Here is a 15,000-nt window from a genome sequence, read left to right on the forward strand (position 1 = left end):
CAGCTGAGACAAATGTTATAAGACACACACCGCTTCTTTAATGCACTAATATGAGCTTAATGACATTACACGCAATCAACAAACACATAAAGAAATAACTAGGAACAACTCAATTATAAACTCTTGAACTATTTCAATAAATAACTAATAATAATACTTTACATCCATGTCTGCTTAGTGATTAAAAACTTTAAAAAAGTGCACGTGTGTCAGTGCATAATGAATCCAGACTGGAATGGATCACGTGACCTCGTCTGTCTTACAGTGAAGTACTACACGCTTTATTCACAGTAATATTACAGTCAGAGCATGGTTTTAAAACGTGGGTCTTACCTGCTGGAGTCGTTCATTGTTTACGGTCACTCGTTGACAGATGAAGTGAAGCTGAGCTGTTAGTTAGCGGGTGTTTTATACCCGCGCGTGCCTGAGCGAGTGTTTTCTCGAGGCTTCTGTGAGATGATTCTCGGGGTGTCACTCATCAATCTCTCACCCGACAGTGTAAAAAAAAATTATATGTATAATAATAATAATAATATATAATATATATATATATAGCTACATATAACCCCTTTTTGGCTTTCAATGACAGACAGACAGACACGTTTTTTTTATTTGCTTATATAAATTTATTAGCTTCAGAATACTTCTTCCATATCAAATAAATAATCTACATTATAAAACAGGGATAATACACACTCTGACACAAGTTCTGCCTCGGGAATTAAAACAGACCTTTTGTTTTAAAATTAAAAACTCATAATTAAAATAATATAATATAAGATAATATAATTAATATCATATGAGCGAATAAAGAAAATGGCAGATTTCAGCACTAGAGGGCGCTAACGTTTAATAAATTGTGCTGCAAATAACAGCAGTTTTAGATTAAACATTTGTTTCTTGAAACAAGTCTTAAAATAAATACTGTAATCGCATAATAAACTGTAATATGTAATATTTTCCTTTTAGTGTATGTGTCAGCCAGTATCCAGTCAACACGCTTGAGGTAGCCTAAGTATAATCCATTTATTTCCATGCAAGATTTTGTCTAAAGAGAAAATAAAAATAAAACTTACAACCTATCCCATGAGGTTGAATTTTTTTTGTGTTTTACTGACTACTAAATCCCTTTAAGCAGGACCCTACAGGTGTTATCTAGGTGCAGTGACCGGTTTGCAACACTAGGGGAAGGTATTCAGCTCAAAGATGGCTCTAACAGGGTATTATTAGCGACTTTTTAAAGATGTGACTGATGTCCAAAGAGTAGACATGTGGTGACTTTAGTGAGAAATGCATTCAGAGAGCGAAGGTCTCTGTAAATCTACTCTTCCTCCTGTTGTGTCTCTAACAGACCCTGAAAGTAAATATAAAAAGCGTTGCAGTAACTGGGGGGTTTGTTTGGGCTGGTCTGGACCTGCTCGGGTTTCTGGGAGCTGAAGGGATTCGGTCCGACGTCTTTGACGTCCATCTCAAGTTCTTTGAGAATCTGCAAGGAATACTGCAGCTCTGCATCACTGCAACCGAGAGACACAGCAGAGATGATGACTGACAGTCATGGACAGTAGTTTCTGAAACAACCATGTATGAAGAACATCATGTTCATATTCCAGGATGACAATGTCCAGATTCATCAGCCTCAGATTGTGAAAGAATGGTTGTGAAAATCATTTTCTCTCATGAATCCAGAGCTTAAATTCATTGAAAGTGTTTGGGATGTGCTGGAGGAGACTTTACAGAGTGCTGGACTCTTGCATTGACAACACAAGATCTTCCATCAACATTTATTTCCATCAATGAAATTGATTTATTTCCTGATGAATCCTGACATTGTCATTCTGGAATATGAACATGATGTTCTTCATACATGGTTGTTTCAGAAATGAAAAGCTACACACTCCATCAGTTAGAGTTAGAAGAACTGTTGCCAAACATATAACATGCTAGAAACATAATAATCACTGCAATAATGATCCAATCATAGACTCTTAAGCTTTTAAATCCAAACAGCTGTTCAGAGGTATATGTATTATTAGCCCAACAGTGACTACATGAAATAACATGTAAACCTATAACATTTTTATATCACAATTCTGACTTATTTTCCTCGCAATTCTGAGTTTATATCTCACAATTCTGAGAATAAAAAATCAGAAATGCGAGTTTGTATCTTGCAAGTCTGATTGTGAGATCTAAACTCAGAATTGCGAGGAAAAAGTCAGAATTGGGAGATATAAACTTGTCCTTTTTATTTATTTATTTTTGCAATCCGTTGCGAAAACAAGCATCCAGCTGTCACTTTCTGGCTCCGCCCACCGCCCAAATGTCTGAAAGTGGGCGGAGCTAAAGAGCTATTTTCTTTTTCCGACTCTCTGATTGGTGTAATTTTACATAAGGGACTTGCATTGCATTTCAATGCATATATTATTTTCATGCACTCCCTGGAATCAAACCCATGACCTTGGGTTGGGTTGCATGAAAAATTAAAAGTTATTTCAAAACTGGAAAATGCATGCCAAGTAAACGTATGTCTGTGTGTCACCTACTTGTACATAGTGAACATGGATGGGATGTTATAGTCTCTGAGCAGCAGTAAGGTGGGCAGCCAGCCCTGGCCTAAACCCTGAGACGCGTGAAACCCTGCATGAGATCACAGAAACAGAGAGATCCATCAAATCACACACAAAGAGAGTTTAGCTGGATAATCTCTTGTCTTTGTTTGTCTCTACTTTATGATTGATAGCGAGTATATCCTCTCTTCCCAGATTAGATGTGTTGTCGTGTGTGTCTGGATATGAGCAGATTTAAAGTTGACAAGTGCTGTCAGGGACCTAGCAGTGCTATAAAGGGATGAGCGATGTGTGTATGAATTATGGTTTTCAGCACGATGATGATGATGTCCGTCCAAAATGGATGTTTTGTCACAGAGGAAAGTGAGTTGAGAAAAATGACCAGCTTAGAAGCAGTGTCACTGAGACACTGTTTTTATCTAGAATTAGTTTGTACTTTCATATTGTTCATTTTAATTTTAGTTAAACATTTAGTGATTTTGTTTTGTGCTTTTTATCAATTTTAGTTTTTTTTTTTAAAATATGTCTACGGTTTTTATTTTTAGTTATTTTAGTAAGTGACAAGGTACATCAAAGCTGAAATATTTAGATTATATACTAGCTGTAAGTTTATATTTTATTTTAAGTATGTACACTCACCTAAAGGATTATTAGGAACACCATACTAATACTGTGTTTGACCCCCTTTCGCCTTCAGAACTGCCTTAATTCTACGTGGCATTGATTCAACAAGGTGCTGAAAGCATTCTTTAGAAATGTTGGCCCATATTGGTAGGATAGTATCTTGCAGTTGATGGAGATTTGTGGGATGCACATCCAGGGCACGAAGCTCCCGTTCCACCACATCCCAAAGATGCTCTATTGTGTTGAGATCTGGTGACTGTGGGGGCCATTTTAGTACAGTGAACTCATTGTCATGTTCAAGAAACCAATTTGAAATGATTTGAGCTTTGTGACATGGTGCATTATCCTGCTGGAAGTAGCCATCAGAGGATGGGTACATGGTGGTCATATAGGGATGGACATGGTCAGAAACAATGCTCAGGTAGGCCGTGGCATTTAAACGATGCCCAATTGGCACTAAGGGGCCTAAAGTGTGCCAAGAAAACATCCCCCACACCATTACACCACCACCACCAGCCTGCACAGTGGTAACAAGGCATGATGGATCCATGTTCTCATTCTGTTTACGCCAAATTCTGACTCTACCATCTGAATGTCTCAACAGAAATCGAGACTCATCAGACCAGGCAACATTTTTCCAGTCTTCAACTGTCCAATTTTGGTGAGCTCGTGCAAATTGTAGCCTCTTTTTCCTATTTGTAGTGGAGGTGAGTGGTACCCGGTGGGGTCTTCTGCTGTTGTAGCCCATCCGCCTCAAGGTTGTGCGTGTTGTGGCTTCACAAATGCTTTGCTGCATACCTCGGTTGTAACGAGTGGTTATTTCAGTCAAAGTTGCTCTTCTATCAGCTTGAATCAGTCGGCCCATTCTCCTCTGACCTCTAGCATCAACAAGGCATTTTCGCCCACAGGACTGCCGCGTACTGGATGTTTTTCCCTTTTCACACCATTCTTTGTAAACCCTAGAAATGGTTGTGCGTGAAAATCCCAGTAACTGAGCAGATTGTGAAATACTCAGACCGGCCCGTCTGGCACCAACAACCATGCCACGCTCAAAATTGTTTAAATCACCTTTCTTTCCCATTCTGACATTCAGTTTGGAGTTCAGGAGATTGTCTTGACCAGGACCACACCCCTAAATGCATTGAAGCAACTGCCATGTGATTGGTTGATTAGATAATTGCATTAATGAGAAATTGAACAGGTGTTCCTAATAATCCTTTAGGTGAGTGTATATTTTAGTGATTGAACACTAAGAATTCTTGATTTTTGACATTCAAGGAGGAAATAAAGCCTGGTAAAAGTTGTAAGGACACAAGCGTCTGTCACAGTTTGTACTTGCATGTGTCACTCTGCAAGTGTTAATATTACCGCTAAGTAAATAAGTAACAGGTCATTTAACAGATGCTTTGATTCAAAGTGACTCTCAGTTCACTTATTACAGAGATAATCCTCAGTTAGAGCTCATCTTACATCTGATCCCGCAGGATTAGAACCAGCAACCCTCTGGTGAGCAGCCTGGACTTTAACCACTACACTAACTGTTACTGCTAAAATATGAAGTTGTTCAGTCTCTTCTATCATGTCTGTGTGTATGTGACTGGTCGGTCATTCTGGTAAACTGCTCAGGGATCTCTCAAACTCTCAGCTGTTATATAAATCACGGCTAGTAAAAGTCAGACGGAGAGATGAATTACAGCGCTGGTGAAGTGGCACCTGTCTACAGAGTGAATCTCCCTAAAAGAAACGTCCGTCTGATGCTATAGATGGAAACTAACCCCCCCCCCCCAGTGGAGCTCAAAGGGTCAAACGTCTGAACACAAAGACAACAGAACCAGTGAAAGTCAAATCTCTCTCAACACCTCAGACTCACGACACAAACCAAATATGCTATTCATTTCAATGAACTGGTTAAAAAAAGACTCGCTGATTAAAGGGGTCATGAACTGGCTTTTTTTGTATTTTTATATTGTTGTCTGAGGTCAACTTATGACGTTCGCTTGGTTTTTACATTCAAAAACATCAAAATGAATAAGTAATAGGCTATTTTCTACCCTGGTTTTGAGCCTAGCTCCTGAAACGCTCGGTTTTATGGGCGTGTCTCATTGAAGACTTGGAAGTAAACGCCCACTGCTATGATTGGACAACAGTTTTGCATATTATAATGAGTTTCATGTAATGCGTGAATCGGTGGGCGGGGCTAAACAGGCAGTGTTGAAGTAGGCGTTGATCTTCTTCTGCGGAGGCGGGGTTTGATACCCTTTGACCTCATAGATCTCCACTTTGAAAACCTGTCGTTCGCTGTGCCTGGTGTCAGTAAAAGCTTTTATTGGACTAACAAGGAAGTTTTCAGTTCTGAAACTTACAGCATATTCTTATAGTATGATGACCTCTTATATGTCAAAAGCTCAAGGTAAATTTGATTTCTCAGTTCATCATCCCTTTAAATTGAGTTTTTGCTTTTTTTTGTAGTGAAATATTTAGTTAATTAATGCAAATTATTTTCAATTATTTACATAAGTGTGCTTTTTCTCCAGTTGATGATGAGCGATAAAAACTTTGACAGCCAATCAGAATCCATTTTGCTTTAAAGAGCTTGAGCATTTAAAGCGACAGACGACATAAACTGCAGAATAAACAACTATATAACGCTGGTGTGGATGCTAATATAGTTATCGTTATTGTTATCGTTCTTGGTGTGAACGGGACTTATCTGTTAGCATTGAGGACCAGTGTTGGTATTGTTAACTAAAAACTATTAAGAATTAGCTTTCATTCATTAAAAAATACACACTAAATACTGAAAAACCTAAACTAAAAAAAAAGTAAAAAGTTAAATGAAAATAAGAAATGCTGCTTTGGAAATAAAATAAGTTTAAAGTTGAAGTAATCAAATTATTAAAATTAAAATTAAAACTAAAACTAATAAATATGAATTAAGAGAATTAAAATGACAAAAGCACATAACGAAAACTGAAATGAAGAAAGTTGAAGCTGAAAATAAAAGATTAAAATGATCAGTAAATACTACAATAGTACATAAATAATACTAAAATAACACTACTGAAGTCATTAATATGCTAATGCACATCTAAAAGTTGACAAAAAAAACAACCGTAACAGATTTTAGAAGATGTACTAAAAATGTAGTCTTTAGGTTAATGATCATGTCTAATCAAATGTTACTCATTATTTTAGTATGTATGCAATATTATAGCATTCAATAATATTTTGCTTTAATTAATTTCTATTTCAGTTTTAGTCATTTTACTACTTCAACTTTTTTTTAATGTAATATTTATATTTGAATTTATTTCAGCTTTATTTAAATGACCAGAAACGATAGTGTTAGTTTCCGGAGTATGGATGTGTTTGGGAGGTTAGTTTGTACCTGGGTGAAATCCAACCACTAGATCTGGTTTGGCTGCTTCTCCTTTCTCTACAACCTCCTCCCAGAACTGATGATAAAGGCCCTTGTAAGCGCTGATGTAAACTCTTCCCCGGGGTCCGAACGCCCTCAGCGGAGGCCTCATGATGGGCCCCTGGATGACTTCGGGCCCCACCATCACCACCTCCAGCCCCTGGTGGCCCGGGAACATGCGGCTGAGCTCGTCCATGTCCGTGACTCTGGCTCCCAGCGTCTCGTTGTGACCGGCTCCGACTAGATGTACGGTCAGAGGCCGGGAATACGGGTCCAGACAGGTCATTTGAATCCCGAGGCCCACCGTCAGGGGCCGAGAGAAGAACTCGCTGCACATCCGCCACACAGACTCACGAAGCTCCGCCTCCTCAGGCCTCGGCCTGCAGCTATTGGTCCAGAGATCTGTCATGTTTTTCCCGGACAGGATCGGCTCCAGACGGGGGGTCAGATCTCCTTGCATTGAGAGCCAATCATCCCAACACCTGACGTCTTTAGCGGGACGAGACCACACCTCCGTTGGGAAAGGAAGATCTCCTATTGGACCACAGGATGATTGACAGAATACTACTTAGCAACCACTCACGACTCCCTAGCAACCCCATCCGCTGTTCTCTCTCACCCGTGTGAACGAGCCACTCCACCAGCCTGTCGATGGAGACCTTGTGCAGCGTTTTACAGAACTTCTTATGCAAAGCCCAGTCTTTCTTCTGACAGTCTTTACTGCAGTAATACACATTTAGACACCTGAGACCACAAAGCACACACAAAAACAGACGTTAAAGAGTTCTAGCACTAAACATATTACATAATGTCATTACGAGTCAAGGTTTGAACAGAAAGATTAAAAGGTCTGTGCTGTTTTTAGAAGCTGCCCTCATCATTTCAGGACTTTAAGTTTTTATTGTGGTGGCGCATCATGTGGTGTGTGTGACCTTGTCGTAAACATTTCCCCTCTGCACAAAGGCTAAAAAAATCGGATCGGGTTTTAAGAGAACAGCCGGCAGAGACAAAAGGAGACATAACCAACTATGTTAAGATATATGCTATGATATATATTATATACAGTATATTAAAAAAAATATTATGTTATATATTTTATATAACCAAAACATAACTCTTAGTAGTCTGACCATATATATATATATATATATATATATATATATACACTGCACAGCTAAAACAATTGGTTAGTTATTGCAGTGATTATTATGTTTCTAACATGTTATATGTTTGGCAACAGTTCTTCTAACTCTAACTGATGGAGTGTGTAGCTTTTCATTTCTGAAACAACCATGTATGAAGAACATCATGTTCATATTCCAGGATGACAATGTCAGGATTCATCAGGAAATAAACCAATTTCATTGATGGAAATAAATGTTGATGGAAGATCTTGTGTTGTCAATGCAAGAGTCCAGCACTCTGTAAAGTCTCCTCCAGCACATCCCAAACACTTTCAATGAATTTAAGCTCTGGATTCATGAGAGAAAATGATTTTCACAACCATTCTTTCACAATCTGAGCCTGATGAATCTGGACATTGTCATCCTGGAATATGAACATGATGTTCTTCATACATGGTTGTTTCAGAAATGAAAAGCTACACACTCCATCAGTTAGAGTTAGAAGAACTGTTGCCAAACATATAACATGTTAGAAACATAATGATCACTGCAATAATGATCCAATCATAGACTCTTAAGCTTTTGCCTATTTAAATCCAAACTGAATTTTTTTGTTGTTGGCCCAAACAGTATGTGTGCATGTGTATGTATATATATATATATATATATATATATATATATATATATATATATATATGTATGTATGTATTACATACATTAATATTATATATATATAAATAATATTTTGTTTTATATTTTTTTATAGAATATATATATAATAAAAATAAAATTTATGTTAAAATTTATATATATATATATATATATATATATATATATATATATATATATATATATACACACATAAATAATTTTATTTTTGATATTTTATTTAAACCATCACTGAACTCTCAATAGAGTGACTTCTTAAGTAAGGTTTACGGCTGGATCATTATTGGAGGAATGTGAGATCTCTCGTGTGTGTGTGTGTGTGTGTGTGTGTGTGTGTGTGTGTGTGTGTGTGTGTGTGTGTGTGTGTGTGTGTGTGTGTGTGTGACGCTGGGATTCTCAGCAGTCGTTCAATGAAAGCCTGAATGGAAGAAACCCAACTGGCCTCCAGCTTTACTCAGCACTCAGTGAACGGTCTGCTATTTTTAGCTGAATGTCTGTGGTCGGATCTTTGCAGTGTCTTATTTTTCTGAGCCAGAACAGTGTGAACTGAACTACACCAGGGACATTTGGGGTCAGACGCCCCATTCACTAATAAAAAAGTACCAAAAAACAGGATTGCAATGGCTAGGCTACAATATTTTTTATAGTAGGATTTTACAACAATTAAACTGAGCTTACTTGCTTAGTAATTTTGTGGTTGCTATATTTTTACTAAAAAATCAAAAACAATGGCTTATTTTCATAAGTGCTGCAGTCACTATGGTTTTACTAGAAGTATCATAGTTAAATTATGGTTCTTGTAATAAAACCATAGTTATTTTTTGTGATTTACTACAAATACCATAGTTAAACTATGATTACTGTGGTTTCGAACAGGTTGTACCACTTGATGAATTGTTTAATAGTTCATCATTAGTGGCGCCGAGGTGTTAGCATGAGGGTTGGGTTAGCGTGTTAGCACATAGCATTATCTCTGGTGTTCAGATAGAGGTGTTAACATCTGGCATTAGATTTGTATGTATATTAATAAGCGGGTGATAATGTGAGGGCAGAAGTCTTCAGGAGGACAGGAGAGACAGCAACAGCTGTGTGGGATAGAGGGATTATTGACAGACTGAGACTAGAGTGACCAGACGTCCCTGTTTTTGCTGTTTTGTCCCTGTTTAATGTCCCTGCTTTACCGCATGTTCAAAACACTCTACAAAAACACTGCAAAAGCCCGACCAACATGACCTGCTGGTTACCTGTCGAAGCCCAGTTACACCACATAAGAAAAAAAACATGCTTTAGTAAATATTAATTATGAAATAAAAATCATAAACATGATTTAAATATGAGATTAAAGTCAAGATAATTTCACTTTTTTTGGCATAATGATTTTTTTTATGGAACAATTTTGACTTTTTTTATTATGAATTTATGACTTATGATTGTTTTGGTCAATTTAGACTTTTTGCCATAATTATGACTGTAATTTTGAATTTTTATGTAATAATTTAATACAAAATTTTGGCTTTGTTGACTTTTGTCATCATTTTGACTTTTTAAAGTAATAATTATGATTTTTAAAGTCATCATTTTGTCTTTTCAACTTTTTATGTTAAAATCATGACTTTTTGTGTAATAATTTTGATTTTTTAAAGTAATTATTATGATTTTTAAAGTCATAATTTTGTCTTTTCAACTTTTTATGATAAAATCACGACTTTTTGTGTAATAATTTTGACTTTTTAAAGTAATAATTATGATTTTTAACGTCATAATTTTGTCTTTTCAACTTTTTATGTCAAAATCATGACTTTTTGTGTAATAATTTGGACTTTTTAAAGTAATAATTATGATTTTTAAAGTCATAATTTTGTCTTTTCAACTTTTTATGTCAAAATCATGACTTTTTGTGTAATAATTTTGATTTTTTAAAGTAATTATTATGATTTTTAACGTCATAATTTTGTCTTTTCAACTTTTTATGTCAAAATCATGACTTTTTGTGTAATAATTTGGACTTTTTAAAGTAATAATTATGATTTTTAGTCATAATTTTGTCTTTTCAACTTTTTATGTTAAAATCATGACTTTTTGTGTAATAATTTTGACTTTTTAAAGTAATTATTATGATTTTTAAAGTCATAATTTTGTCTTTTCAACTTTTTGTCAAAATCATGACTTTTTGTGTAATAATTTTGACTTTTTAAAGTAATAATTATAATTTTTAAAATCATAATTTTGTCTTTTCAACTTTTTGTCAAAATCATGACTTTTTGTGTAATAATCTTGACTTTTTAAAGTAATAATTATGATTTTTAAAGTCATAATTTCCTCTTCTTGTCATGACTTTTCAAGCCCGAATATTTGTACTTTTTGTCATAATATTGACTTTTCAATGTTGTAATGATTAGCTTTTTTTGTCATAATTTGGACTTGTCATAATTTCATCTTGTTATGTCATAATAATGATTTACAAAAGCTTGATGTTTTTTCTCATGTGGTGTATTTGAGCTTCCATTACCAGAGCAATCGTGTTAAAAAAGTGAACTATGTCCCTGGTTTCCATTTGATAACTCTGTTCCCCTTCTTGTCACCGGTGCTTCACACTCACTTGATGCAGCGTTTGAGCGCTTTAGGATCTGGAAGGTTGGACGGTAGTTTGGAGCAGCAGGCACAGAATTTAAACGTGTCTTCTAGATTTTGAAACATTTCTTTGTAAGAGCGAAAGCCCACCTTTCCTTTTCCCTCCAATGCTGCCCTGAAAGAGAGAGAGAGAGAGTGACAACATCTGAAGGCTACAAACTCATTTCACTCTATGTGTGTGTTTCTCACCTGTAATCTTTGTAATCTTTCATGTTGAGTTTGTCTAAGATGACCTTAGAAAGTCCAGGAACGTTACGGTCCAGAGAGTAAAAGCCGAACTGATCCGAGTAAACGCTGCTCGAACTCGGAGTGAAAGAGTCTGGGAGCGCAGGATCCGGACCGGCCATTGTGGACGAGGACTTCACCTGCACACGAGACAACAAGAGCTTTCTGTCCAGTGTCTGAAATATCCACATCTCAGACAGTAGTTAACGAGTAGAAATACTGCAGACACTGTAGGCCAACACTCATTTTGGGTCATATTTCTATTCAAAATGAAAATAAAATAGAATTTGCAAAATGAAAATACCCTCAATGTGAGGACCATACATTTTTATGACATTTTAAATCCTAATATAATTTTCAGGAGCCAACTGTAAAAATAAAATATAAAATAATTTAATTATAAAATGATATATATTGTTAAGTACATTTAATCAAGTATACGTTCTTGAGTATATAAATTTGGGGATGTAAGATTGACTATGTTTTTAAAATAAGTCTCTTCTGCTCACCAAGGCTGCATTTATCAGATGAAAAATACAGTAAAAATGTGAAATATTATTATTATTTAGAATAACTGTTTTCTATTGTAATATATTTTAAAATGCAATTTATTCCTGTGATCAAAGCTGAATGTTCAGCATCATTACTCCAGTCTTCAGTGTCACATGATCCTTCAGAAATCATTCTGATATGATGATTTGATGCTCAAGAAACATTTCTGATGATTATCAATGTTTAAAACAGTTCTGCTGCTTCATATTTTCCTGGAAACTGTGATATACATTTATTTCATGATTCTTTGATGAATAGAATGTTGAAGGAACAGCATTTATTCGAAACATTCTTTTTTTTTTTTGGCAACAATGTGAATGTCTTTTCTGTCACTTTTGATCAATTTAACGTGTCCTTTCCTAATAAAAGTATTAACTTTTTCCATTCACGTTTGTTTTTAGGAGACATTTCTTTGTGAATTGCTCACAACATTATCATAACTTTCAAATCCGATTAATGCATTAAACAATTTTCACCAACAGATGTGAATCCTTGACATTGAAGGATCAAAGCGAACGCTTGTGTAGAGACACATGAACAAACATGATAAACGACACGCCATTGCTGCAATATTTCACATCAGAAACTCACAAACAAAGCCATTAATCTTTCAAACCACGAAAGACACAGACGGAGAGTGAAAGAGTTTTATCACGTGCAAATTATTTCTAATACATTTATACCTGCATACTCATATAACCAATAAGAGAAACTACCACTGCAGAAAAATAACTCTAAATATGATATCTTGAAAATCAGTACTCACCCTCACAGATACACTGAATCTGTAAATGAAAACACTGATGAGAAGGCAGACTGACTGGCGATGTGCTTGTTCTTCAGGTCCACACAGTTTAACTGCACCTCTCTTTCACACACTCATCCCTCTCTCCTTTTTTGGGATGAGGGGAGAGACGGACGCTCGTCCAGGTTGAGGGAACGTGTTCAATTTACCCAGAATCCCCTTCCCCCTGAGGCTCTAGAGTTTCCTGAAGAGCTCCTGACCCCCGAGATCTATTATTGCCCAAAACACTTTAATGAACCGTTCACTCGCGCTCTTCATGTCTGACCACGTGATCCTCAGGAGGAGCTCGTGGGATTTTAAAGTCAATAGAAATCTGCTGGAATTTGCTATCAAACTTTAAATGCATTTTTATGAGAGTATATGAAAGTTCTGGGTCATTCTCAACAAACATGACAGGTATAATTCTATATGATTTTTTTTTTGTAATTATTTAATTATATATCATTATATGATGAAAGAATAATTATATATATATATATATATATATATATATATATATATATATATAGGCCTATGGAAAAATAATACTTATAATACTTATTTTGTGTTTTATTTATTTTCACTATTTCATCATATTCATTTATTTTTCATTATTTCTTTAATCATATGATGAAATAATGAAAAATAAATAAAATGATAAATATATATAAAATAAATAAAATCATATAATTATGACAAAATACTTTTTTCATTATTTATGATTCATTATATATTATTATATAGATCACATGTATTATTATATCAGATATAATCATATTCATATTGGCTATATATATTATGAAAATTTATTTTTGTCAATTATATATGATTTTTTTTATTTCTATTGTTGTAAAGCACACTGGTAAAAATTGTTATAAAGGCTGTTACATAAATAACCTTTACATATAAATTTGATGTATTGACATTTAGATAATTAACCAGGATAGGCAACTGATTTTCTGTGTTCAGTTCAGTCAGTGTAAAGCAAAACAACTTGTGGAATAAATAAAATGTAAATGTAATTGTAGTTTTTAATAGAATATAATTCAATTTACACATCCTTTGTCACTACTATATTTGAAAGAATTATATAGGATAAAAAAGTAACCTAATTTGCAGTAATTGATATTAAAACACTTTCATCTAGTTCAGAGAAAATGGTAAGAACATGAATTTCAAACTCACTGCGACGTGGATAAAATAATGATGATTAAAAGAAAAAATGTGAAATGCACCGTTTCCTGAGAGTGACCCATATAAACGTCTGATTCATGACTCCATCATCAGCCTGTAGAAACCTATTTGAGATGATCATCATAATAAACATATACTGTAGGTCAATAAATAACAACATAAAATCAGCAACAATATGATCTAATGAACATCTCTAATATTAACAATGGAAAAAACACGACACATCCGAACAAACAACGTCAGGAAAAAAAAAAAAAAAAAAAAATCAGTAACTCACATGTTTCTTGATTAAAAAATAAAGAAACAAAAAACAAAACTTTATTTGTCATTTGGTCCAACAGAACCTGAGATTGCAAATGAACCGTACAGATTTTTTAGACTTTTATACATTTTTTGTCCAAGAATCAATAAAATATTCTACATGTTATACTCCTGCCCGACAGAGATCTGTATAATTACAGCGAGTACTTCAGATTGGATTGTGCAGAGGGGAACAGCGCTGTACAATTTACAAAAAGAAAGACAGAGAATGAGTGTGACGTCACGAAAGAAAGACAGAGAATGAGTGTGACGTCACACCAGAGCCACCAACAGAGGGAGACGATGAGCAACACAACATCCAGAGGGAAAGAAATACACAAGACGCTGGACTAAACATCAGTGCACAGAGATAGTCAAACCCGCCGGCCCTCGACCAATCAGATCCAGCACAGGTCGTACAGCTATGACATCATCATGCTCATGAATCAAACTGATGACGGATCAGCTCGCAGCTTAACTTGTGCTTCTCTCAGAAAGCTTCCGCTTTACTAAAACACATAAATTAAAAGATGGTTCACGCATGTAACGCGCCCACATAAACCCCTCCTTCCGCTAAAATCAAGTATCGCCATTTGTCCTTACATTACACATTATGCAGATCATGTGACCCCAGATACAGTTCGCTGATTGGCTGTCAGAACGGCGAGAAACCTAAATCTCACAAAACATGTCATCATGAGATTGGCACATTTCACCCTAAGATTGAAGGAAGAATAAAGAATTATTTTGTTTAAGGAAATTAAACCTTTATTTTGGGCTGTTAAGATGTCCTGCATTGTGACGACAATGTTTTCATGGCAATTTGTGGCATTTTGCCCCAAATTCAGATGAAAATAATGCAAAAAAATTATTCTCATTACTGATATGTTATTTAAACTCATAATAAAAATT

At 35.3% G+C, this 15,000-nt stretch overlaps 3 protein-coding genes across 6 annotated transcripts in view; all 3 read right to left on the bottom strand.

Moving 5' to 3' along the window:
• Positions 1 to 498, bottom strand: part of LOC307153374 (MSS51 mitochondrial translational activator) — a 5,298-nt gene extending 4,800 nt beyond the window's left edge. The window contains exon 1 of the mRNA XM_079862812.1: positions 334 to 498. Coding sequence (XP_079718938.1) covers positions 334 to 350 — 17 coding nt within the window. The 5' untranslated portion in view covers positions 351 to 498. The remainder of the gene's footprint in view (positions 1 to 333) is intronic.
• Positions 499 to 957: 459 nt separating this feature from the next.
• Positions 958 to 12,843, bottom strand: LOC307153371 (MSS51 mitochondrial translational activator). 2 transcript variants are annotated; one of them, XM_079862809.1, is made up of 7 exons: positions 12,583 to 12,843; positions 11,223 to 11,398; positions 11,002 to 11,148; positions 7,229 to 7,353; positions 6,580 to 7,143; positions 2,544 to 2,637; positions 958 to 1,514 (listed from the first exon to the last, which is right to left on the bottom strand). In XM_079862809.1, the coding sequence occupies exons 2-7, from the start codon at positions 11,378 to 11,380 to the stop codon at positions 1,322 to 1,324; spliced, it is 1,281 nt and encodes a 426-aa protein (XP_079718935.1). In that variant the 5' UTR covers positions 11,381 to 11,398; positions 12,583 to 12,843; the 3' UTR covers positions 958 to 1,321. The 2 variants fall into 2 exon arrangements, with proteins under 2 accessions (XP_079718935.1, XP_079718934.1); XM_079862808.1 differs by having other exon boundaries at positions 12,577 to 12,843.
• Positions 12,844 to 13,611: 768 nt separating this feature from the next.
• capn15 (calpain 15) overlaps positions 13,612 to 15,000 on the bottom strand; it is a 28,037-nt gene continuing 26,648 nt past the window's right edge. For all 3 annotated transcript variants that reach the window (XM_079862739.1, XM_079862740.1, XM_079862738.1), the window contains one exon: positions 13,612 to 15,000. This exon is cut by the window's right edge and continues 842 nt beyond it. The gene's annotated coding sequence lies outside the window, so the exon portion shown is untranslated.

This window comes from Squalius cephalus (assembly GCF_949319135.1).
Source record: "Squalius cephalus genome assembly, chromosome: 25".
Taxonomy (NCBI): Eukaryota; Metazoa; Chordata; class Actinopteri; order Cypriniformes; family Leuciscidae; genus Squalius; species Squalius cephalus.

What these genes read in the sequence shown, in the direction of transcription:
- LOC307153371 (XM_079862809.1), bottom strand. Translation starts at nt 11,380, where the DNA reads ATGGCCGGTCCGGATCCTGCGCTCCCAGACTCTTTCACTCCGAGTTCG. An exon ending in GCGCTCAAACGCTGCATCAA is followed by an intron (nt 7,354 to 11,001) that starts GTGAGTGTGAAG and finishes TTGTGGTCTCAG; the next exon opens with GTGTCTAAATGTGTATTACT. An exon ending in AGTGGTTGGATTTCACCCAG is followed by an intron (nt 2,638 to 6,579) that starts GTACAAACTAAC and finishes GATCTCATGCAG; the next exon opens with GGTTTCACGCGTCTCAGGGT.